We start from the raw sequence: 25,253 nt of genomic DNA, 5'->3' as shown, positions 1-25,253 counted from the left end.
TACGAACAAAATAACATGTTACAAATGAAAATATACTTCATAGACTGTACTTGAAATGGAAATTACTTTTTATTTACAAGATTTTATGTTCAGCAGACTGATCGCATATCGGTCAATTTGAACGGTACCCCATGCAAACCATCGGGGTTCATTTTTAATTTGAACTTCTAGTTACCCTAGAAACGTGTTTCTGGTTAACTCTTTCACTGTTTTGTTTTGATTCTGCGATCCGTTTCGACAGCATTCCATCTCACTTCACTACGTTCCATGAGCTAAATGACGTTTGAACCATTTTTAATCTGAACGATGTGCAAATTAGCGGGGTACAGATTAAAAAGTGTTCAAATATGGTCAAACAAACGGGGGTACCCGGTATATTGATATTTTCATTTTTTACTATAAGGGGTCATGCACAAATTACGTCACGCTCCAAGGGGGGGGGGTGGTCGATCCAAGCGTGACAAGTCTTACAAAATTTTTGGAGGACTCATACAAAAAACGTGACAAAGGGGGGGGGGGGGGGGGTAAGGGTGTCAAAAAAGTTGAAATTTAGTGTGACATAATTTGTGTACCATCCCTAAAAAGATGGGCCGCTTGATGGTAATAAAATTTCAACTCTATTTCTGCTGAGATGGAATATCTAATCAAATGGTGAAAGAATCGTAAAACAGATTATCAATTTTATCCGTTACCCTGTTGCAGCCCTTAAGACTGCAACGTGCGCTTGTATGTGAAATATTTACATCTTTCAAATTTTCTAATTTGAGTGCCGCAAAAGCGAGGATTCATCCTCACCGATTTGAGTCCCATAGGCCAGGAGAAGTGGATGAACTTGTCATTCATTTTTCTGTCAAATCTCATACAAAATCTACTTTTTCTTTGACAGAAATTCACTCTAGGTGAACCACTTCCCCTGGCCTATTGACAGTTGTTTTACTTGAAATGTCAGACAAATTTGAAATTCATTCAAAATCACATTAGTATAAGTTGGTTCATTTGGTACATGCGTGATATACATATACAAGTGCGGAGAGTGCCGAAGGAAGCATAAGTACCGCATGTGTTTGGCCTCTGCGCTGAAAAGGTAGTATTGTTGTACTGGTGGACGGTGTAGGGTGGTTGGTTGATATACAGCTGCAAACTATAACACGAAACTTTATTTTCTGCCAGTTTTGATAAAAACTTCACATATTCGAAGTGTCGCGACGACACAAACCTTAAGACAACCCGACTGAAGGAAAGCTTGGCTCCACCAGGATACCATATGTCTGAGCCGAATTCATAGTTGGGTTCCATTCATCACCGCAGCCAAGGCCTGCTTTTCGGAGGTGATTTGGTATCAAATTCCACTGCTCGCGATGAAAAGATAATAAATCAATAAGCATGCCACGTAATGTTCCCGACAGTGGGATACTGTGATTTGACGTGAACGCAATTGCTGGATAAGAATTTTGAGTTCGAAGGGAATCACAGCTTTAGGGCACCATCGCCAGGAACAAGCTCCTCGACGGGCGTAGGGATTTTAAGTCAGAAAAATCACTGCAAGCTGCAGGTAGGTCCCTTCCACTTATGAATGCATTATTTTTCGTGTGTTGAAAGTGTGGTGGTGCGCTTAGCATACGCTTAGCGGAATGAGAGAAATTTTGGACGGTAGTTAGTTACAGTAATGGGCAACATGTAGTATAGGACCAGAATGCGAAAATACTATTGATTTTCGTTTAGGCAACCAGAAAAATGTGTTTTTCTAATGCAAAGAATATGGAACGTGTGACACTTATCGCGTCGTCAACGGATGACAACAGTTTAGGCAACCTGTATGTGTATGCATTGGTATCGTAGCTTAAAGTTTATTAGCTTTTAATGAGCGACGGAAACCGGTTTATAAACCGGCATTATAGATGTTATCCCTGTCCAATAGTCATGCACAGGTGAAATGCACGCACCGGCTTACATTTCGTGTGCTATACATTGTATAATTACAATGGGGGATGTCCGCTAAGCAGAAAATCGGAACCTAATATTGCTTGTTCATGGTCAGAATTGGAACAAAATGTATAGTAATTGTGTCAATGAACTAATCTACGATGACGTCACACTGCAACTTCCAGCGAGAAGAAAACCTTTACTGCGGGCCGTGTTTACAAAAAATGAACGATTTCGTTGTACATTCATCCACTTCGTGTTCATTCGCTGAACATTCGTTGTCCGGATGTTGGTCTGGATGTCATTTAATGTAAACATTGCCCGCATTTAGAGCAGAAAAGAAAAAGAAAGTCGAGGATAAAAGAAGACCGTGGATAAGTCCATTGTGTATCTTAAATAGAAACAAACTGTCAGAGTTGATTAGAAATTGATTAATCCAATACATTGCCACTATACATCCGTGAATAGGAAGTCAGCACCATCTGTAAAAGTAGGCTTTGAGAAAATTATTTCATAATATTGGGTTTATTCGTTAAGTCTCTGCTTAAACGCTTAAAGAGTGTGATTAAGTCCCTCAAATAAAAAAAATAATACGGGATATTTTTGGTCATCTTACTTTTTTAAGCAGATGAATTTCATTGGGTTTGAATGATATTAAAAATTTCATACTACAGTAAAACCTCCATGCGTCGAGGTTCCATGTCTCGATATCGACTCATGAGACCACATTAGAAACAAAATTTCATGGTTACTTGTGATGATCAACTTCACAAAGCAATTCTGTTCCATGAGTCGATATTTCCATGAGTCGATGGTCCCTTCAGATATCAACTCATGTCACCAAACTTTCTAAATGCCCTTCGTAAGACATCGCATTTGATAATCAAACGTTTGAATACTTGAACAACATTTGTTAACCATCCCATGATGTATGATCATGCAAAACTTTTTTACTGGAAGCCTATGCAGAAATCTCGTAGAATTTCTTTCCAAAAAATATAATTGTGGAGTTTCCCACAATTCTACCGAAGGATCAACTGAACTACAGTCCAACCACCATGAGTCGATATTTGAATTGATCATCGACTTATGGAAATATCGAGTCCCCAGAATTACACTTGCAATTGTTTCTGATTTTTTCCAGGAAATATTTCGGATTTCTCATCCAGGTAGTGTAAAAGATTCCTAAATTCAACTTTTTTTGCTTTGGGAATACTAACAGAGTCTTTAGATATTACGCCAAAAAGGGGGCGACGTGTTTGTGTCGCAGGTTGGCTTGAGAACAGATCTACGGATTTGTATAATGCAGTCACTATCGTATTCGCCCAGGACTCCGACGTTTTCGTGCGGGAAAAAAGTTTAGTAAAGTTTCCGGAATAGTCGGAAAACTAATCTGCAAATTAGTAGAGGATTTCATGGTGGTTTTCAACAGCCTACTTGATGACAAGACAAAGTTTGCTAGTATATTAATAGTGTCAATCCTATTCTTACAGCAGTTCTTAACACATTTTGCCAACCAAAAATTGCACAAAAATCATATAAACATTAATAATCGTTCTACATTTATTCTACAAAAAACGACAATGAATATTGTAGAAGTGACCCTGATCAGCCGTACAACGTAACTTAGTCGTGGTGCTCTCACAAGAGCGCTGAATGCTCTTCTTCTTATTGGCATTACGTCCTCACTGGTACAGAGCCTGCTTCTCAGCTTAGTGTTCTTATGAGCACTTCCACAGTTATAACCTGAGAGCTTTCATTGCCAAAGTTGCCATTTTCGCATTCGTACACACTTAGAAAATATCACCGACTCCGGTAATTTTTTTACCGAAATATAAACCGCTGAGCGCTCGGTTATGCTTTCGGTAAAGTTAAGAATTACTGAACAATCTGTAATTTCAATCGACACACAGCTGACAAAAAATTACAGTATGTTCGTTAACTATTACCGAACAAAATGTTAAATAAATTACCGAACGCATTGTTCGTAACAGCAGGCATAATCGGATCACCGAAAAAATAAAAACAATGAAGTCCATATTGAAATCAAATGCAACAAATCGATTTATTTTACTAATTCTGCTGCTTTGTGTAAATGGAGGCAGGAAATTAAACATCACCAGCAGGCTCAGGTGGGACATTGAACGCCAATTTTGGCTGTTTACCAGGCATTGCATTTCATCCCATCTTTCGATCTTCTGAGCATGATATGGATCAAATTGTGACAGATCATCTTAGAGCTCTGTGATCGATTTTTTGTCAATATCTTTTGCTCAGATGAGTCATCTTGAACTCAGCAATCCACGAATTTGATTTACTTGACAAAAGTCCATACATTTGACAATCAATTGGTAGTGAATGACAAACCGGCAAATGTTCAACTAAAATGGAACTCATCAATCACAACTAAGGTTAGTGAACAATACTTTTCAAAATTCGTTCTCGTTCTTATTTTTATTAATCTTTTTAGGGTCTCTCTTTCACCTCCCACTCGGAAACAAAAATTAAATGATAATTATAGAAAGTGATACAATTGTTGGAATCAATAAAAATAGTTTCAGTTGATAATAAGAGACTTATGAGATTTATTCGATTAATCATGTACCTACATCTATCTCCATGTCGGTTTGGGCACTTCCTCAGCTTTTTGGTATAAGTTGTTCCGGGAAGGAAGGGTTTGAGGACAAGGACATTATGTGTATTTTGAACGCCACTTGAGCAATTCAGCAAGAATTGCTCACCTACAGTACATGGGCTGGTTTAGTTAGTCGTTGGTGGTGCGGCATCCCCCTCTGAGTTACCTTCTCAAGTGTCTGATTGCAGATTTCCCCTTTGTACAAAGAATTCATTGAATAAACGTGGTAAATGGGATTTCAGTCAATTATTTCGACCATGTTCGGCAACAATAATTATGCGTTCATTCCAAATATCAATGTAACGAAAATTATGATTAAAAGCCATTTAGCTCAAATGACGCGTCACTGTATGCCAAATTATTATGAGTTTTATTCTTGAAAATACACTGTACACATATTAGACTGATGCAAATTTTGAAGTTTTTGCTCCCCTATGCTTAAACGATGCCAATTATCATGAAAATGATCCTCCCAAAATTTGAAGTGATTCGGAAGAAATTTGGTTGTGCACATGCTATTTATAATTTATATGGAAATTACTATGGAAAAGGCAAACTTTTTGTGTTCAGTCCTCTAACTGCTCGTCATTATAATCTATGGAAAAGTGAACACCCTCATCTCATGTGAAAACTTCACAGCTACAACTTTGCCGAAGACCACATTTTGATTGGATGTCTGTATAATTTGTTATTCTTGATTCCAAAGTTCAAACCACGCTTAGATGATCATTCAATTACTTTCAGAGCAACACTGTTTTTTTGCTGTAGAACATAGTAGCCTGGATTACTTTGATCTATTCTTCCCGACAGGAGCACCACTGTTGCCTGCCGAGCAGTTGGTTAAGCATGTAAAATGCAAACCCACTTTATGATGATGAATAACAATTTATTCTGACGTCCAATCAAAAAGCGTTCTTCGGCAAAGTTGTAGCTAGGAGGATTTCACATTAGAAGAATTTGTTCACTTTTCCATAAAATATTATGACGAAGAGATAGAGGGCTGAACACAAAATATTGGCGTTTTCCATAGTAATCTCCATATAAACTTCAAATGGCGTGTGCACAGTCAATTTTTTTCCGAATCTCTTCAAACTTTTGGAGGATGCTATTTACCATAATTGAAATCGTTTAAGCATAGGGGAGCTAAAATTTCAAAATTTGCATCACTCTAATACATATACTATTATTTTGCTAGAAAAAAAAAAATGAACCATAGAAATTACAGATTTCATTGCTTGTAAATTCAAAGGCAGACCACATTCAGTATTTCATTTTTTTTTTTTTTGCCATTCTCGACTTCCGAGTTGCTCTTCAATTGTCGTTGTTAATTCTATAAAGGAAGGTAATATAAAAAATAAAATCTTATAGGGATAATTAGTAAAAAAGTTCACCCCTTATGAAGAAAACCACCACCGTTTCCGTCATGGGTGGTCATGCTCGTTAATGCGATGCTGCAATCCGGAACGTACATTTTCAGTTGTATACTACAAAGAAAACATGTTATACCATCTTAAAAATAAGTCTTACGGTAGAAACCCTCAGGTCATACTTACAGAAAAGACGTACTAGTAATTCATCCCGTTGCTGTAGTTTTTGGAAAAAAAGATGTAATATAATCTTGATGATTAGCACTTAGAAACAAATATGGCGGCCTCAGAAATTTCAGATTCGTTCGGTAAAGCATTGAGCACTATGAACTGAAGTACGATAAAAAATTACAGTCTTCGGCGAATCAAAACGATTTACAGTTTTTTCGGTGAAAAAACGACTGTATCGGTAAAAGCGGAGTAGTATTGTTTTGATTTTTTTTATTTCTTCAAGGTTGTTCGGTAAATCTCGTTGGTAATACCGAAACCTCAGTTAAATATTTATTTACAGTACGTTTCCGGTAAGAAAATTTACCAAACAACGAGAAAAAAATCTAAATATGTATACCGTGTGGCAGGTACGATTATACTCTATGCCCAGGGAAGTCAAGGAAATTTCCATTACAAAAAGATCGTGGACCAACCGGGAATCGAACCCAGACACCTTCAGCATGGCTGTGCTTTGTAGCCGCGGACTCTAACCACACGGCTAAGACAGGCCCTGCTTCGTATCCTTGGCCCACTAATTATTTGTGTACACTAGGGCACTTTCTTTCGGCACGTACGGTATATTTTTCTACTCAAGATACTCAAGTGTCTTCTTGGTGTAATTCGAAAACGCGTTCGACCAAAATAATAGAAATATTAGAAGTATTCTATTACGCTAGTGGTGCTGTTCTCACAAAATTGATTAATATTTCTATTATTTTGGTCGAACCCATAATATGGGTTTTCACTGTTTGTTCAATGCCATGTCGTAGAGGATGATCTATTTTTGTTTTCAAAATTTATTTGACACTTTTAGGCCCGGTACACTGAACAAAATCCCCCGCCTTGAATTGAATGATTTTTGCCTCATCCGAGCCCCATACCTATTTTCAGACACTTTTAGGATGATTTTCATCTTTGTTGAAATCATCTGTTTACAAATATCAATGGATGAAAATCATACAATCTTGGAAGGATTTTTAGCCCTTTAGAAGATACGTTAAATTGAATGATTATCATACGCGAATGTAAACAAACCCTTCTGTATGATTATTAATATTAAAGAACACAAATCTGAAATAAATAATTACTAATTGTGGTGGTTCCCTGTACGATTGTTTAGTTTTATTTATATTTTCAGATCCAGATCAAATCAGATACTTCAATAATTTTTTTTTAGTATTATGTAGTCAAATAGAACTTCCTGCTTGAACATATGCCACTCCCAAACTCCATAAAACCGATGATCCACATAAACATGTCTGGATAAATTCGATCCTTACGAAAGCTGGAAGCAAATAAGCAAATATAATTCTAGATAATTTTATCATAACAAGCAATTACCTGTAATATTCACGCAGAGGTGTCGAACCAGCCACGCTGATACCGCCATGTTTTTACTACGTTTGACAAGGATGATTTGCTATCATGCATCATTTGCTTACCGTATGATGTTTTGAACAATAATTGAATGATTTTCGAATTGGGACATACAAGAAAATAAAATCATCCATAAGTTGGATGTTATTCATTTCAGCTATAACAATTCATTAACCTACTTATTATCATAGGGATGTATACTGAAAGTCTTCAAAGAACAGGATGATTTTCGTTGAAAAGACGGTGGATGCATCATACACCATCAGAATCATTCAAAATGATGAATATGGAGATTTGCAACCAAGTGAATTATGAATCATTCAAAATAAGTCTGGAACTTTCGTTCAGTGTACTCAGGCTGTCAGCGCGTAGCAAACTAGATGTTGGTAACACGAACAGTAGCGACATTAGCATTCTTAGGTTAATGCTTCTACTGCCAAAATACGTACACGCAAAAAAAAATGTGCGGTAAAAACTACCATTTTAGGGGGTTAACTTATGCGCTCTCTCCGGCAATTTCCAGCAAACCAGAAATGCGATTGATTTTACCATGTCTGTAGTAGGAATCAGATTGTTGTAAATTATTTCTGTCAAATGTATCAGTTATGCGGTGGGGTGTACCGTAAACATAGTAAATTGGTCTGAATTTCCATGGTAGTTTTAAGAATGGGCGTAGTCAGCTAAAATAGTAATTTTTACCACAGAATTTTTTTCCGTGTACTTTCCATCCGACGTCACTCCAATGCGTTCCATCCTTGTTGTCGCACGGCTTGTTCAATGCTTTCTTCCCGAGATGAACTAGCCCAGGGCTAAAAATCTCGTTAATAAAGATAGAAAAAAAAATGCTTTCTTCTTCTTCTTCGTCATTTTCTTTGCCGGACGTCCGCTACCGGCCTTCTGCACTACGCTCATTGATGCCAGGATCCGGTAAACTGTACTCACGAGCACGTTTTCGTCTCGAAAGTGATTTACCGTAAACTTTTTTTCCACGATGACCATGCGTTTGTAAAACCGTGCAACACGCTCGCGGAGTGCTTGCTGTTTCGACGCCATCTTCGATTGAGCTGCCAGCACTCGAGCGAATAAAAAACATGCCACCCTTTCTTGGGAAGTCCAGAGAGCAATTCATTTGGAGAGAAAACAATTTACACTCTTTACTTTATCTACAGAAAGGTATTGAAATCATTCTCATTTTTTACTGAACACCTTTTATTTATATGTATTTTCAAATAAATAATTTCTTTCTATTAATATCCGTCTATTTCCATATTACAGGATCATATTCCAACATCACGGTAAAGGCCAAACCCCGTAAATCGTAGAACAGTCGAGAAGATGCCACTCCCATATCACCTGGTATCCCTGCTGCTGGGAATCGTCCTGCTCATCCAATCATTTACGAACGCCGTTCAACACAATGTAATCTACGCTATCAACGCGGGGGGCGAAGCACACGTTGACTCCAACGGAATCAAATACGCTCGAGATCCTCTGATGGGAAAGACTGGAACGGAATCGGACTACGGAAAGCAGTTGCTCATGATCAATCGCGTCAAGCCAAACGATGAGTTACTATATCAAACCGAGAGGTACCATCACGATTCGTTCGGGTATGAGTTACCAATTGCCGGAGATGGGGAGTATGTGTTGATACTGAAGTTCTGTGAAGTGTACTTCAACGCACCCAATATGAAGGTGTTCGACGTGCTACTCAACAGTCGACACATGGTCATCACAGATTTGGACATATTCTCGCTGGTTGGAAAGGGAACGGCCCACGATGAGTATGTGTATTTCACTGTTTCTCGTGGTCGGTTATACTTCAAAGAAGAAGACTCCGAAATCCGGGGAGGAAAAGTGAAATTGGAGTTCCTCAAAGGCTACAAGGACAACCCGAAGATCAACGCCATCGTCCTGATCAAGGGTTACGACGAGGCAACGTTGCCTCGTTTGGCTTCGTTGGTTAGTGAGCAACAAGCCTCACAAGAGCTCCATGCAGATACGATCCTGAACGAAGCAACCACCACAGGGGATGGGGATGTGCAAACAGAAGCTAAGGCCAAACAGCGGAAGACCAGCGGACCGAAACAACCCAATCCTTACTCACTTGACGAATCGTCCATGATGTTGCCGGTGTTTATAGCAATTGGCGCTTTTATTCCATTGCTGTTCTGTTTATGTCGACTGTGATTTTGTTGCAAGCAAGCTCATCTTGGTTTTATAAGTAGACGTTCAGGTATTCGGGGTTGTCGAATACTAGAACTGGTAGGTTTGTTGAAATATTTTTAATTAGCAAGCACAGAGGTTTTAAAATTCAGAACATAATGAGTGCTGACTCAGCTGTATTAGCTCAACAAGGAAAAGTAAGGACAGTGTGCTAACGTACAATATTACTGACTAAGAATGTTTTGAATGTCTTTTCGAGGCTTGAAAATTATTCAGGAAACATATTCAAACTCACGAAATGACACCGAACTATGTGTTTGTTCTAACTATAGATATATTGAATTGTACATAGCTCAGAGCGGAAAAGCGATTACCTATAAGTAACAACTATACAATTGTTTCGAAATTGTGTTCTGAACACAATTCAAACCCGTTTTGAATAAAGCCAAGCGCGGCTATTATTTTTCCGTTAGCTCAAAACCACTAGAGATTATAATAAAATCGTTTATGTAATCCGAGAGCTCAAAGTTGAGTATAGATGCTTGGCGAAACAAGCGCAAATAAATCCGGTACTCATGGTGCAGCTCCGTATCGTACTTATTTAATTTTAACCTTCTAGGGATTGAAGTTATCACGGGCATTGATACTACATGCAATGAAAAGACTTACAATAAATAGCACATGCACTTTACCAACCATAAGGGATATTAGTTTAGTTTCAGTCATTTGTTTGCGTTAAATGCAGGTTCCATTTTGTGTTAAACTCGAAATGGGTTTGTCAACGTACAGAAGCGATGTATCGATAAATGGATAAGAATAATAAAGTTTTGACGGTTGAAAATGTGAAAAGATGTCAACGTGGATACAGACGTGCTCAAAAATTATGTTTTGCTTCTCTAAGATGACTACTCCAATCCTTTCAACACGCTTTTGAGTGTTGATTAAGAATGGACCAATGCAAGACCGATGCCAAATTCATTTCAATGGTCACATAAATAACACAGCAGTGCCGTCAAATATCAAATAGTGAACGCGTGCATTGGTTTATACGAGCAGAAAATTCGATAAACATGAGATGATTGAAAGGTAGGAGCCGCACTACGATGCACATATGAATGGCATGGATCAGTGGACACGATATTCGCATCGCATCATTCTCAATCTCCTTCGCCACTCAAAAGCAATCGGTAGGTAGTTGCTTTTCGTTTAGTGCGATAGCATGCTGGGCAAGGTGGCCTCTTGATTTCTATCTTATTTTACTTAACTTTTGATGGCAATACGTTCTTCAAGAAATGATCTGCGCTACAATGTTAAACAAACCCCGTCCATGGCTGCTTGACTCCAGTTTCTTAATCGTCCTACACTTCCGAGATCCTGCTCCACTTGGCCAAACCACCTAGCTCGTTGCGCTCCTCTTCGTATTGTACCGGCCGGATTCGAGGTGAACATCATATTTGCGAGATTGTTGTCCGGCATTCTCACAACGTGCCCCGCCCATCGTATCCTTCCAGCATTGGTGACTTTCTGGATACGGGGTTCACCGTAGAGTAGCGCAAGCTCGTGGTTCATTCTTCTCCTCCATACGGCGTTCTAACATACTCCGCCTAAGATCGTCATAAGCACACGTTGTTCAAAACCTCTTAGCGCTTGCTTGCAAGTGCTCTCCGAGCATTTCTACCTGAAAATTCCCGATGTTTTTCCAGGTAAAATAATCTTTTATTTTCCTAGTATTTAGGGGTCTATTTTATAAGTCGAGTCGATCAAAATGACTCGACTGGAGTCACTGTCGACCGAAAAATTCGCTCGACTCAGCTCTTTCACTCGAGTTTTTCGACAGTTGTCACTCTATGTGACTGGATTACTATGGGAGTCGACGGGTGACATCTGAAATATGCATGCTTGCTTTGATCGACAATGAATACAGACGAGTCACATGAATCTGCTCGCTTTACAAAATAGGCCCCTTAATTAAGCTACTTTTCACAACCATTCTGATTCTATCATTACACGGAGATTTCATTAAATCTATACAGCGTCGCAATCATATTCTGTCCGCAGGTAATAAAATGTCAATCATATTCCTAGAAGCGTTGATTCATAATTGTGGGGCATTGAAAACCAAGTGCAATTCAAGCATTTCAGGAAAACGTATTTCAAGCATTCGGAATAGCAACATTTTTAACTTTATTTGTCGTTAGATTGGAACTTATATATTTGGTGAAACATCTGTATCAAAATTGCATAGGGTAGATCAGAATTGTTGGATTCCTTAACTAATCTATACAGGGTCAAAAAATCATCTAGTCCGGTGTGTCTGAACACCGATCAGTTATAAATCAAAGGAATTAAAGATTTGGCGTTTCATGCTTTTACTAACATACCGTTCGATAACCCCGTAGATTAACTGTTGTAATAGTGTTCTTACCGGTTAATAATTAAAATTACTTGAGGTAATTATGAACATGGAAATGTAGTTGGAACGACAAGAAACAAGTTGTAAGACAATTAACTTTACCAAGAATTTCAAAATGTTGCGATATTGCATAGATACTTTTTATCAAATATTCTTCGTCTTGGTATTACGTCCTCACTGGAACATAGCTTGCTTATCAGCTTAGTGTTCAATTAGCACTTCCACAGTTATTAACTGAGAGCTATCTCTACCAAAGTTGCCATACCCAAGTAACCATAAGCACTAATAATAAGCCCTTAATCAGCATCATAGATGCGTACATGCATTATAATAGCACCACAAATGCTTACACACCTTATAACAGCACTTCCGCTGCATAGAAACCCTATTACAGCATCATTAATGCTTCTAAGCCTGATGCATACAGGCATTAAATAAGCACTATATTGGCTTTATATTCGAATACAGGGCATGTTTAAATGCCATCCAGTGTTTTGACAGATATACCACGTGCTTTGTGTTTGCATATAGTGGTAAGAGGGAGTCAAACATAAATCTTCTCACTACTACAATTGCAGATTTTATGACGGGGAAAAGTGATGCTTTAAATTGGTCACTTTTCTTTTCAATACTATTCATCTTATGTGGCCGTAGGAGCAAAGGAGCAGGACAACAACTCAACAATACGGGTGTCGCAGGTTCGAGACGCAAAATGAGGAATTTCATCATCATAAAACGAGGATCAAAATGTGGCAATTGCAAGTCCTCAAAAGGATGAAAACTACCTAAACGAATATGTCTGATACTGAGAAGTACTATCTGTATCATTTTATTACATTTTTTGCATACTATTAGAGGTTTCCGTTTCCATTCATTCATTTATTTACCTCGTGTACCAGTTGCTTGGCCGCATACGCGAAAGCTCTCTGGCTGCGTACTGCGAAAGCACAAAATATTCGCCCTAAAAACCTGGCGAAAACAACTGACGTTTCTCACGTGGTCTTATATCAGCATTAGTGGTGCAGAGAAGCACGGTTATATCTTGGCACTATAATGGCACGCTATTTCGCCTTTTCTGGCATTATAATAGCATTATATGCGTATATAAAACTGACATGCATCAAATGATTACCCTATATGCGCATATAATGCTGTTACCGTGCCGCTTTATCGTGCTTACTGGTTACATGGGTAGTCAAGGATGTTACCACAAGGCTAAGGAATACCTCCTTAAAAATCATTTATAATGAACAAGTAGTATGTATTGAGAACATTGAAAATTGGATATCTTACATCAGAAAACACATCCACACGTACATTTTTCTTCCATTTGGAAAGACACTTGTTGATTCAAGTTTGGCTCGTTCATTGATGAACGCATGCTGCTGGCAGTTGAAATCAGAACCAGAGTAAAAATTAAAAATTTATAACTCATTTGCATGGAGAACAATTTCCTGCAACACGTTGTCTGCATTCGAAATGCTCTTATCAGTTTATCCTTACGTTCGGCGATGCACACATCTACCAGAGGATGGATGGTCAGGTTTTTCCTGATAAGCAGTTTCTTGTCAACGCTGGTTGAATCCAAACCAGCGACTAATCGTTCCAATTTTGACGACGATAATGACCTCGCCGATTTCGGGCACCTTTTGATCGATCTGGTTGCCAAGATGAAGGCTGGCCATTGCTATGCCTTCATCACGGATAATATCTACCAGGTTGTGTTAACGGGTCGTCTCTTCCGCGAGATTGAAACCTTTCCACGTTACGTAGTTCAAATTCCGGACTATGAAGACACGCTAGATCCCGGAACACGTGTCCGGTGCATGCTCGAGGAAGTTCGGAAAATCGGTTGCGGGGCCTATGTTATATTGCTGACCAATGGGATCCAGATGGAGCGGTTGTTACGCTTTGGGGATAGGTGAGAGTAAATAGGTTCAAAAATTTCTTGAACTAGGTCCTATTTATTCCTTCTCGTTGAATTTAGGACAAGGATAATCAATACTCGCGCAAAGTTCATCATTCTCCACGACTATCGCCTGTTCGTGCCTGACCTGCATTTTCTGTGGAAACGGATAGTAAATGTTGTTTTCGTCAGACAGCTGGTGATTGACAAAGCCAAGAAAAGGCATGAAAGCCACCACTACGAACTAAGCACCGTTCCGTTTCCGTTCCCCTTGAGAGGAGTGTTTATTTCGCGAAGGCTCGATTTTTGGTTCAACGGAAAATTTCGAAAAGGCCGAAAACTGTTCTCGGATAAGACCACTAACTTGGACGGACAATCGATGAAGGTCGTAGTGCTGGAGCATACACCGGCGATATTCAGAACCACCCACAATGAGACGGACGAGCATTTGAAGTACTACGGGTTGGAAGTGGAGCTGCTCAAAGCGATTTCCGAAGCAATGAAATTTGAAATGGATTTCTACGAAAGCGATGATGCAGCCGTTGCCATGTGGGGTACCGTAACAGACGGCGAAAATGCTACAGGATTACTCGGAGAAATGGTATGGATTGAATTGAATCACTACCATTGAAATGAGTAGAATCTACCGAATCATAACTTTTCAAAGCTTATGGGCAGAAAATTGCATTTTAGAATATTTACTTATATAATTAACATCTAAACAGATAACACTGAATTTCGCGCCACAAAGCTCGATTTGTGGCCATATTTATTTATTTAGTTCGTAAATCAAAAGTAGACTACATTTTAACACTTGAATATATATACTACTATATCTCACAGAGTTAAAGTATAATCTTAAGTTACTACGCGTCATTTTTCATATTCATAACATAACTCGTTTGAATTGCATACTGATTGTCAATTACAACTTGTGCTGTATAAAAATCCATTCTGCATCTTGTCGCGCGAAACAATTTTTTATACAAAGATGAGCCACAAATTTCTTCATTGTTTTAACTATGTTTTCCAGAATGAAGGCCACGCTGACTTTGCGTTGGCTGATCTCCACCACACGCAATACCACTTGGAAATCATGGACCTGAGCATCCCGTACAACACCGAGTGTCTGACGTTCCTGACTCCGGAAGCGCTGACCGACAATTCTTGGACGACGCTAATACTGCCTTTCACCGGAGGAATGTGGGCTGGCGTCCTGGCATCGCTGTTTTCGATCGGAACCGTATTCTATGCCCTGTCGAGGCTTCTCATGTTCGTACGCCACGAACAATCCTATCGCAGCGACTTGGATATGATTGCAAAAAGAAGTAGAAAACGCAATCGGAAAGTTCATTTCAAGATAGTTTGTGGTATGGTGAATAGCTATAAGAGAGCACTGGGTAACCGGAAATGGTTGAAGTTCAAGAAGAAATCGACGGATACCTCAAATATGAACAAACTGAAAATGCTCAAAATGATTCCATTCAAAAGACAAGCTCTTCCTTGGAAAGATCCCCTGCCTCCCCGGGACATATTTGATACTTTCTCTGGATGTATCATCTATACGTATAGTATGCTTTTGCTAGTTTCTCTGCCACGACTCCCAAAAGGTTGGCCTTTGCGCCTCCTGACTGGATGGTATTGGATCTATTGCATACTTCTGGTGGTTGCCTATCGGGCTTCATTAACCGCAATTTTGGCCAATCCTGTGGCTAGGGTTACCATCGACAAGCTGAAAGATCTCGCCGATAGCCCCATCCGCTGTGGAGCTTGGGGAGAACAGAACAAATTATTCTTTCAAAGTGCTTCGGATCAAGTGTCCATGCAGATAGGGCAGAAGCTCGAGCATACCCCCAAAGCGGAAGCCGCGGTCGAACGAGTCGTTGAAGGACATTTTGCGTATTATGACAACGTGTACATGTTGAAACATCTTCGGGCAACGCGAAAGTCTGCTAAAGCTCGCGAAACGTTACACATCATGGAAGAATGTGCCGTCCACATGCCGATATCGATTGGACTGGAGAAAAACTCACCGCTGAAACCAAAGGTGGACAAGTATGTTCGGGCCCTGGTGGAAGCTGGGCTCACGAAGAAATGGCTTGCCGACGCCATTGAAGAGTTCCAGTCCAACGTCGAAATTCCCCCACAAGAAGCTACGATGGACTTGCAAAAGCTAACGGCTGCCTTCATAGCACTGGCCATTGGTTACGGCGTTTCACTGCTAGCCTTCAGCGCAGAGAAGCTGTACTGGCGGTTTGTGGTTGAGAAGCATCCTGCCTATGATAAGTATATCGTTGGATCGTACCGCGGAAAGGTTGTGAGATTTTGAAGGAATGATCTTTAAGGAATAAAGTAATGAAGTTATTACCTACACAAATGTTGTGTTTGTTTTTGGCAGTATATTTTATCCGAAATTTGCATTGAGTGGCCATGCAACCATGTACATTTTGCGTTGCGTAGTAATGGAGTAATTCGTAGATTGCATACTGAAAGCTTTCAAGTTTTTGCTTTCTCGATCTTATTCCAATTGCTTATGGAGGGCTATTTTGGAATGAATAGCCATCCAATTAGAGTTCAGAGTTGAGAAGACATGAGAACTTCCATTGCCGGCCACGCCCATCTTCTCCGTTACTGGGATAGGAAAGGATAATGATGATATGATATCTACTTAGCGAGAGGCCAGCGACTCATCGACGCCCTCATAGATGTCAAGGATGTAGATGGGTGGGTGGGTAAGTGAATGATGGTCTAGGATTCACCATAAGCGAGTGATTCGACCGGGTTATGATCGTTGGGAGTGGTATTGCTAAGAAAGGTTATTTGCACTCCATAGTTATCCGATGGTCCAGGGGTTGGAACACCGGAATTTCCTCCTAGTGTTCTGGCTCTTATCATAGCCTAGACTTAAGCGCCATTACTCGCTCTCTACATTTTTGAGAGTCACTGCAACCATGTACATTTAGTACATTTAGTACTATTTAGGTATTTAGTAGGCCGCTATTCGAACCCAGTGATATGGAGCTACATGCTCTCTTTTCGCTAGAATCCCATCTTATTCCATCTTGCTATCATATCAGACAAGGTTATGAAACAGACTCTATATAGGGTTTAGAAGAACCGATTTTGGCCATAACGCCTTAGTGGATTATACACCGTTTTACATAGCCAATCAGCATGAAACATTTCGTGTTCAGTAAACCACATTCACATGACAGAGCCACATTCATTCAATCGTCAAATTGATCAGAAAATAAACAGCATGTGGGCTTCGTGGCCGTGCGATTAGTGTTACCAAGCATTTAGTCGCATCGAGTCAAGGAGTGTGGGTTCGATTCCTGCTTCAGTCCGGAAAACTTTTTGTTAGGAACGTATGTCGACTGTGCCACTGGGCGTTGCATGCTAGTCCGTTGTCTAGTGTGGTGCTTCCTCCAAAGTGCAAATAGTGCACTGAAAGCATTAACGTGACGGTGTCTTTAAAAAAATAAGAAAAATAATTTATTCCTCTTATAATTTAAACTCCCATATACCATAATCTGGCCACTCTCATAAGAATGTATATCTCTAAATGAAACTAATTCCAGTGGCCTTTATTGACCATCAAGATTTTTAAAGTGAAAAAATAGTTTCAGCTCAATTATGTTAATTATAGTAGATATTTTGAAGAAATTTTTACTTCAAAATATCTACTATAATTCCTCCAGGAATTTGCTACAGTTTCCTATAAGGATTAATCTACAGAATCCTTCGGAAATAATTCCAGGGGAACTTTTAGCAATTCTTTGTTTTCTTCAGAATTTCCCCAAAAGATTCTCTCTCGGTATCCAGCGATTCCAGATTTGTCAAGCGATTCATCTTTCTAAGTTTCCTTGCAAGATTTGGGAGAACGTCATTTGATATAAAACCATTTGCATAAAGCCGCTTGGCATAAAATAAATTGGCATAAAGGTCATGTGCACGGGTGCTGAGGTAATCACATCGAAAGAAGTGGTTAACATAATTAAAGATAAAAACGAGCAAGACAAGATCAAACAGTTGCCGAAAATCAAACGTGAAGAGCAGAACGATACAATTCAAATGAAGGAAGAGAAAAACGTCGACCGTGCAGCAAAAGCGAAGTTACGAAACGAGCTAAACTTAAAGAAAAATTACCAATGAAGTCGACATCACTTCTCAAGAAGCTGCGTAGAAAGCCGATTCGTATTTCTTGAGCCGATGCGACAGATTTTTTTGTTCAGACTTAATGAACGATAATGATTTGTATTGAATTCACAAAATCAATGTACTTTTGAATTACAACATGAAACTTTTTTGAAAACAAATCATAGTTCACTCATCTCGTTTCCTAAATTTGTCACATAGTCCAAACCATCATTTTATTCCATTTGCAAGTTATGCAGATTCTGCAAATCATGCCGATTTCTTCGACTTCGAATGAAAAAACTTGGTTGCAATTGTTGATGATTGCTTATGATTGAATGAAGGATTCTTGAGTTTGAGGAATCAAAGTTTGTTAAACATGTTAAAAAAAAGACTTGAACATTTTTAAATTTCTTCTTTATTGTCTTTATTTAAATCCTTCTTTATTGTCATACTTTTTGGGAACTTTGAAAATGTGTACGTACAGTGAAACCTCCACGAGTCGATGTTCCATACTCGATATCGACTCATGTAACTATACTAGAAACACAAGTTCATGATAACTATGGTCCCTTCAAACAGCTTTCCAAAGTATTTCTGTTCCATGAGTCGATGGTCGCTTCAGATATGGACTCATGGAGGTTGGACTGTAACCTCCCTCAGAGCGTGACAAAATGTCTGCATGACTCTTTTGTTTAGAAAACATATAAATTCATGTAAAAAAATGAAACATATTTATTAAATTTAAGTATGGCTTCATGAGTCCCACTTGCCCCGTTTAACGGGGTAAGTGGGACCTATTGAACAATTTCAAACATTTATCCAACAAGCTAATTTCAATCATTTCTATACATTCAAAGGTACGCTAGTGACAAGAAAGGTATCATGAGGTTGTGTATGTGGTGTTATATTCTTAAAATTTTACTCTGCTGGAATTATATTGTACAATGTAGTGTAACTATCATTTTTTTTATAATAAATCTTCGAGCTGTTTACTGCCGTGAATCGCAAGTCAGTCCCATCTGCATTTTCGTCAAAATTGAGTTGAGTTCAGTTTTCACCATATCATCAAATGTTCTTTCAGCTAGCTGCACTAATGAGATAATATGATTTGTTCGGAAAAAATAGGAAATGAACAGCAAGACAAATTGTCCCATTATTAAAAGTAACCGCATGTCAGTCCCATTACATATTTCCGCACCGTGTAACACAAAAATGAACCGTGCTTTGATCATCTTTACATTTTTCTTGGAAAGATATCGTTGTGAAAACCAAATTGTGAAAGTTTCATTAAGGTTTGAACATGCTCCAATCCTCTGGAATTTTTTGAATATTTGTATGGAAAACGAGTTTGGAAACTTCAAAGCCATTTTCTCATTTTCTCAATGCCTAATTTTTACAGACTTGCGATTCACGGCAGTTTAGTAGAATACCTATAAGTAGATGAAAAAAAACGAATTTAGTACCATACCATTTAATTCCAATGGTCTAATCCACCGGTGTACTAAATTTACTCGGTCTGAGAATTGTGACACTTGAGCGGGGCACGCTCCCGTATGATCCCCACGTGATCTGGACCCGCTCTAGTGTCAAAATTCTTCGACCGAGCTGGCTTAGTACACCAGTGGATAAGACCATAGAGTTTGTATCCTTTGACAGATACGCGTATTTCGACCTCAACTGTTAAGGCCGTCTTCAGTGTCGTGTACTAGAATTAAATGGTATAGTACTAAATTCGGTTTTTTCATCTACTTATCATTTTTTTTATGTTCCACTTGCCCCGGGGTACCTTATCTTTTTTTAACGATTCATTTTTAGACTCAAAACAACCTCTGTTTGAGGTTCATTTGTTACTATCCTCTCAGTCAACTGTCCATAAAACAAATGGTAATAATATAATACATACCCACCTTGTACCTTGATAGCTACAGCGTAGCGTCATGCCATTGCCGGGCGTATTGTAGAGCTTAGAAATAAGAAAAAAGCTATACTTGGTGCATAGATACTACAACGTCTGTTGAATGGCTATGATCAGATACCGTCAGTTGCAACACCCGTCCGAGAAGTGTCGTTCTTCGTCGGTCTTGTGCGATACTTCTCCAGTGAGTATACCCCATTAGGCATAAAGACGTTAGGCATAAGGACGTTAGGCATAAATATGTTAGGCATAATGGACGTTAGGCATAAAGACATTAGGCATAATGGATGTTAGGCATAAAATACATTAGGCATAATGGACGTTTGGCATAAAATAACTTGCGAGTGTGCCATTCAATATTCTTCGCATATCGAAAACTGTTTGAGTCCATTTACAAATTCCATAACGTTGATGGGGGTGGGTGGGTGTCCTTGAGATGTAACAGCTCATAAAAAATGGAGAAAATTCATACAAAAAGCATTGAGAGGGGGTGGGTTAATTGGTTGGTTATTAATTACTATTTCCGGTGTTAAGAAAATTGACAATGAATCTATTATCACAAGATATGGAAGAAGATTGTTTTCATGGTCATTGTTATCATTCTGAAGTCCAGTTCAATCCATTTTTGTAAGAACCCATTCATATGTGCAAGTGTTATTTATTTCTAGAGGTTTTTAGTTTGGTGAGTATATTACATTTTTTTTTGGTATATTTCTCTTACATAATTGCGTTAATTCTAAAGAAGGGAAAACTTCCCTATAATAATTAGTACTTATAATGCAAATGATTACCTTGAAGACAAATATCTTAGGTCAATTAACAAATTTATGTTATGATAGGTGACATCATTTTTAACAATAATATTCTGGTAGACGCCAAGAAAAGCGTTATATTCCCACTCTAAGTCTGCTCATCAATTTAATGTGGTGAAAGCAGCCAACAATTTTCGATGATTTCTCGCATAACTTCTGATCTCGCCTTAAAAGCCATTGGTAACCATGTGTGTAGCTCGTAGTTTCTGAGCATTTGAATGGATTTTCATGCTATTTAACAACGCTATGGGGAAGAAAGGATCATTATCTACCTGCCCGTGATGTTGGTTTGAATGCTTATTCTTTCTTTTACTCAGAAACAACGAGCTACACACGTAGCTACCAATGGCTTTTAGGGCGTTATCTCAGAGTATGCGAGATTTGTAAATAGTTTTGATCAGTCACATATGAAGGCAATGCCGAGAGCACCTTGAAATCTACAATTCCGATAACTATTAGAACAGCAAGAATCCACAAAACAGCATATTATTGGAAGAAGGTCCCTTTCTAACAGTCTTTAAATTGACCGTATAAGTATAAAGAATAGCCTATGATTCAGAGAAAGGAAAATGTATGATTGAAGTGTTAGGAGCAATAGTGACATTAATTTTTGAATAAGCATATCTCGAAAGAACAGTTTAATTATGAAAGAAGAAAAATTTTCTGATTAAAGCATAAGCAGCAACTCCAACAATTTTGTCAACAATATAACTATGAAGAACAGCCTTCAATATAAAGAAGGGATAATCTCTGATGAAAAATTTGTCAACCTCAAAAATGAGCAGCAGTTACAACGTCGTTCATATTCTTGACATTACGCCACAACTCAAGCTCTTTGCTTAGTGTTCTAGAAGCTCTTTCATAGTTTTTAACCAAATGTTTGTTTTGCCAAAGTGGCCATTTTGCATTCTTATTTTTACACGATACATGAGCACGTTTATACTTCATGGCCAAGGATCCTGGATCGACTTGGAACCGAATTAAAGTACCTTCAGCATGGCTTTAACCTATGGTCACAAAAGTTACCACAAATCCAATGAAGGCAATTTACAACATTTTCATTCTAAACATTTAATCAAGTTTTGTCCTAGAAATTGACCTCAATGGATTCACAACTATGGGACGACTTCAAGGCAATCGTTATTCAAAAGACACACTTTTGATCATCGAAACCCTTCACAATTACCAAAAAAGTCAGTTCACTTTTCACACAAACAATTTCATATTTTTATTCTGTGAATTATGCCTATCGTCCGTTATGCCTAATGTCCATTATGCCAAACATCCATTATGCCAAACGTCTATTATGCCTATCGTATTTATGCCTATCGTACTTATGCCTAACGTCCTTATGCCTAACGTATTTATGCCTAACGTCGTGCACCCTTCTCCAGTTGCCCCGAACATCTGGGATTACCAGGTCCTCTTCCACTGCGTACAGCTGTGGACGTATTCGTGATCTCCGGTAGAGGTCGACCTTGTTCCCTGCTCAATATTATTTTCGACTTTCCGGTCTGCCTCTTTGAACATCCACGCTTTGTACCCGTAGAGAGCCGACGGAAAAATCAAAATCAATGTATTTATTTATTATTTTTTTTTCGTTTGCGAGTTGTGGTACCTAAGTTGGTTACATAGTCCATTCGCAGCCGCAACACGTCTTATCACTTCGCGGAATCACTCTGCACGCCAGATCTCCTAATAGCACCATGTTGAACAATTAATTTGAAAGTGCGTCTCCCTGCTTTTAACCGTCTAACGTCACAAACGAGTTTGGTACCTCGTCTGCAATCCAAACACTTGATTTCAAACCATCCCGCGTCACACGTATCAGCCTAAATAGTTTCCCCGGAAAACCATGATCAGACATTATCCGCCAAGGCTCATTTCTTCTCACTGAATCGTACGCTGTCTTGAAATCAATAAACAGGTTGTGAATCTGCAGCTTATACTTCCGGAATATATCTAGGATCACTCGTATGGCAAACGTCGAGCGGCCCTCACGAAAACCAGCTTGGCATTCGTCGACGATGGACTCCTCGAGCGATCTCAGTCTGTTCAACAGGATGCGCGACCGTATTTTGAAAGCCGGATGCTGCAGGGTAATTCTTCTGTAATTGGCACACTCTAGTCTATGCCCTTTCTTGTAGATTGGGTATATGAGGCCATCCAACCAGCCGGTGGACATTTCTTCGTCCTCCCATACTTTCAGAAATACTTGGCGGATCGACTGGTGAAGCTGCTCACTTCCGTGCTTGAGAAGCTCGACCGGGATCTCGTCCTTCCCGGTCCTATGCCTTTCTAACCTGTCCTATGGTCGGTGGGTCCACAGCTTGATCGACACCGTCAATGTTCATCCTGTTTCTCGCTATATTTCCATTTTCACCGTTCAACAACTGCTGAAAGTGTTCATTCCACCTGTCAGTCACCGCCGTTTTATCGATCTGCAAATTCCCTTCTCGATCTCGATCTATGGTATTGTGACCATTGAATAAAATATCCGCACATCGTTCCGGTTTATGCTATCTTGAGCTTCAGCTACCATACTCTCTTCGTGCTATCATTTCTTTCTGCGATGGATTCGCTTTTCTACGGCTCTCGCTGCCCCGTACCGCTCTCTGTTCTGTCGGGTACCGGCCACAAGCATAAGGCTTCTGCCGACATTCTTCTGGTCTGTCATTCTTCAATCGTTTCGTCTTCGTCGTTGACCAATGCCAATCACTTTCCGCGCCGTTCTTGTCACAGATTTGTAGATAGCGTCATGCTGACATGTCCATAAACGTTGATTCTTCCCAACTGCTCGTCTAGCTGCTGGCGGTACTGTGCAGCTACCCTATCAATCGACAAGCGTTGGATATTGAAGCGCTGTGTTCTGTTAGTCTGGAAATGGTGACGCTGGATAACCGCGCCTGAATTTTGGCTACAACGAGTTAATGATCCGAGTCGATATTTAGGCCTTGGAAGGTTCTGACATCCATGACATCTGAGAAATGTTTCTTATCAACCAGCAGCACATGGTTTATTTGGGAGCATTTTGGTATCGCCAGGTGAGTTTGCGTATATTCTTGCGTGGTACTGCTGATTGCCATTCCTCTAGCAGCAGCGAAGGTTACAAGCCACAGGCCATTATCATTGGTAACGGATTGGAGGTTCCAAAGATAGGTCGGAAGTATGAATCAGTGTTGCACTGCGTTGTAAGGCTTTCCCGAAGAAAAGCCCCCCCTGCGTTGTAAGGCTTTTCCCGTAACTCTTTTACAAGATTTTTAAAAATTTTCATGTCTTCTACAAAGTTGTTAAACATCTTAAAACGAGTGTTTTTGCTGAACATCGCACCTCTCTATTTCTTAAAGTAAAAGAATTGTCAGTCGAATTCGTTTTAATAAGGCTTATTGGTTTTATAGTAAAAACCCATGCAAAGACGCTTATAGAAAAAAACTTTTACCAAATGCCGAAAGGGGAGATATGGTACTTTCATGATTAGAAAAAAAGTTGTCAGCGCCATTTTGCGCCGTAGACAGTTATAGAGGCCTAAACTAACCCTTGAAAAAAGAGTAATTCATGAATAACTTTATTACTTCAAAAGATAGGGTGATGATATGTTCAGCAAAAAAACGGGTTTCGGGTTCGGCTTTGTAGAAAGCACAAAAAATATTAAAAATCTTGGAAAAATGTTATGATAAAAAGTATGATTTTTAGGGGCCATTCACATACAACGGCATATATCTCAAAAAGTATAAGAGACAGAAAAATCGTGTCTTTGACAAAGTTGTTTCAAATTACCAATTCTACAACTTTGCCGAAGACACCATATGTCTATCTAAATGTTTTGAAAAACTAGTTTTTCTATCTCACTGCTAGGTGGATTGAGCACAAAGATGTTTTCGTCAAAAGTTGCGCATTAATATACCAAGAAACTTCTCCGAACAAACTATATCGCTAAAATCAACGGTTTGGGTGCTATTCGAAAAGCGCATGAAATCGAGAAAATAAAACACAGTGCTCCAGGATCTTTTTACAAGGATTTTTCTATAAATTTTATAACAAAAGAGATATTCCACGAATTTTTAATGAATTCTTCTACAAATTCTCCAAAATTTCACGTAGCTGTTATTCATCTTATGATAAATTTCTCCTGCTGAGTTGGTTTTAGATCTTTTTATCTTTAAGACCAATTGCAGTCGAGTGTCGAAAGATATCAGGAATTGTATCGTATTTTCTGCTTTTTTCAACGAGCCGTATCCCATCTCTTTACGAAATCATTTAAATTGGTCGTATGCTATGAGTGATGTGAGTAATCTTAGTCTCGTTTCATAGTCCCTAACGTGGTGTCCCTCATTATGTTACAATTCAAACATTCCTTGACTTGAGAACCAAACAGCGCTCCGCGTTGAA

General features: G+C 39.1%; 2 protein-coding genes across 5 annotated transcripts; both read left to right on the top strand.

Annotated features, from left to right (window-relative positions):
* Nucleotides 1-1,069: 1,069 nt before the first annotated feature.
* On the top strand, nt 1,070-10,559 carry LOC5565830 (malectin-A). Of its 4 annotated transcripts, none has more exons than XM_001650159.2 (2): nt 1,070-1,552; nt 8,788-10,559. In XM_001650159.2, the coding sequence occupies exon 2, from the start codon at nt 8,848-8,850 to the stop codon at nt 9,700-9,702; it is 855 nt and encodes a 284-aa protein (XP_001650209.1). In that variant the 5' UTR covers nt 1,070-1,552; nt 8,788-8,847; the 3' UTR covers nt 9,703-10,559. The 4 variants fall into 4 exon arrangements, with proteins under 4 accessions (XP_001650209.1, XP_021703613.1, XP_021703612.1 ...); XM_021847921.1 differs by lacking the exon at nt 1,070-1,552 and adding an exon at nt 1,680-1,814; XM_021847920.1 differs by lacking the exon at nt 1,070-1,552 and adding an exon at nt 2,166-2,413.
* A 3,043-nt stretch (nt 10,560-13,602) lies between these two features.
* LOC5565849 lies at nt 13,603-16,352 on the top strand. Its single transcript, XM_021839690.1, has 3 exons — nt 13,603-14,012; nt 14,079-14,598; nt 15,031-16,352. The coding sequence occupies exons 1-3, from the start codon at nt 13,603-13,605 to the stop codon at nt 16,324-16,326; spliced, it is 2,226 nt and encodes a 741-aa protein (XP_021695382.1). The 3' UTR covers nt 16,327-16,352.
* Nucleotides 16,353-25,253: the final 8,901 nt, after the last annotated feature.

The sequence above is a fragment of the Aedes aegypti genome, chromosome 2 (genome assembly GCF_002204515.2).
Source record: "Aedes aegypti strain LVP_AGWG chromosome 2, AaegL5.0 Primary Assembly, whole genome shotgun sequence".
In the NCBI taxonomy this organism is placed as follows: domain Eukaryota; kingdom Metazoa; phylum Arthropoda; class Insecta; order Diptera; family Culicidae; genus Aedes; species Aedes aegypti.
This window is presented reverse-complemented; position numbering and strand designations above follow the sequence as displayed.

Excerpts from the sequence above, each read along its gene's own strand:
- LOC5565849 (XM_021839690.1), top strand. The coding sequence starts at position 13,603 with ATGCACACATCTACCAGAGGATGGATGGTCAGGTTTTTCCTGATAAGC. Across the intron at positions 14,013-14,078 it reads TTGTTACGCTTTGGGGATAG|GACAAGGATAATCAATACTC; the intron begins GTGAGAGTAAAT and ends CGTTGAATTTAG. Across the intron at positions 14,599-15,030 it reads CAGGATTACTCGGAGAAATG|AATGAAGGCCACGCTGACTT; the intron begins GTATGGATTGAA and ends TATGTTTTCCAG.
- LOC5565830 (XM_001650159.2), top strand. The coding sequence starts at position 8,848 with ATGCCACTCCCATATCACCTGGTATCCCTGCTGCTGGGAATCGTCCTG.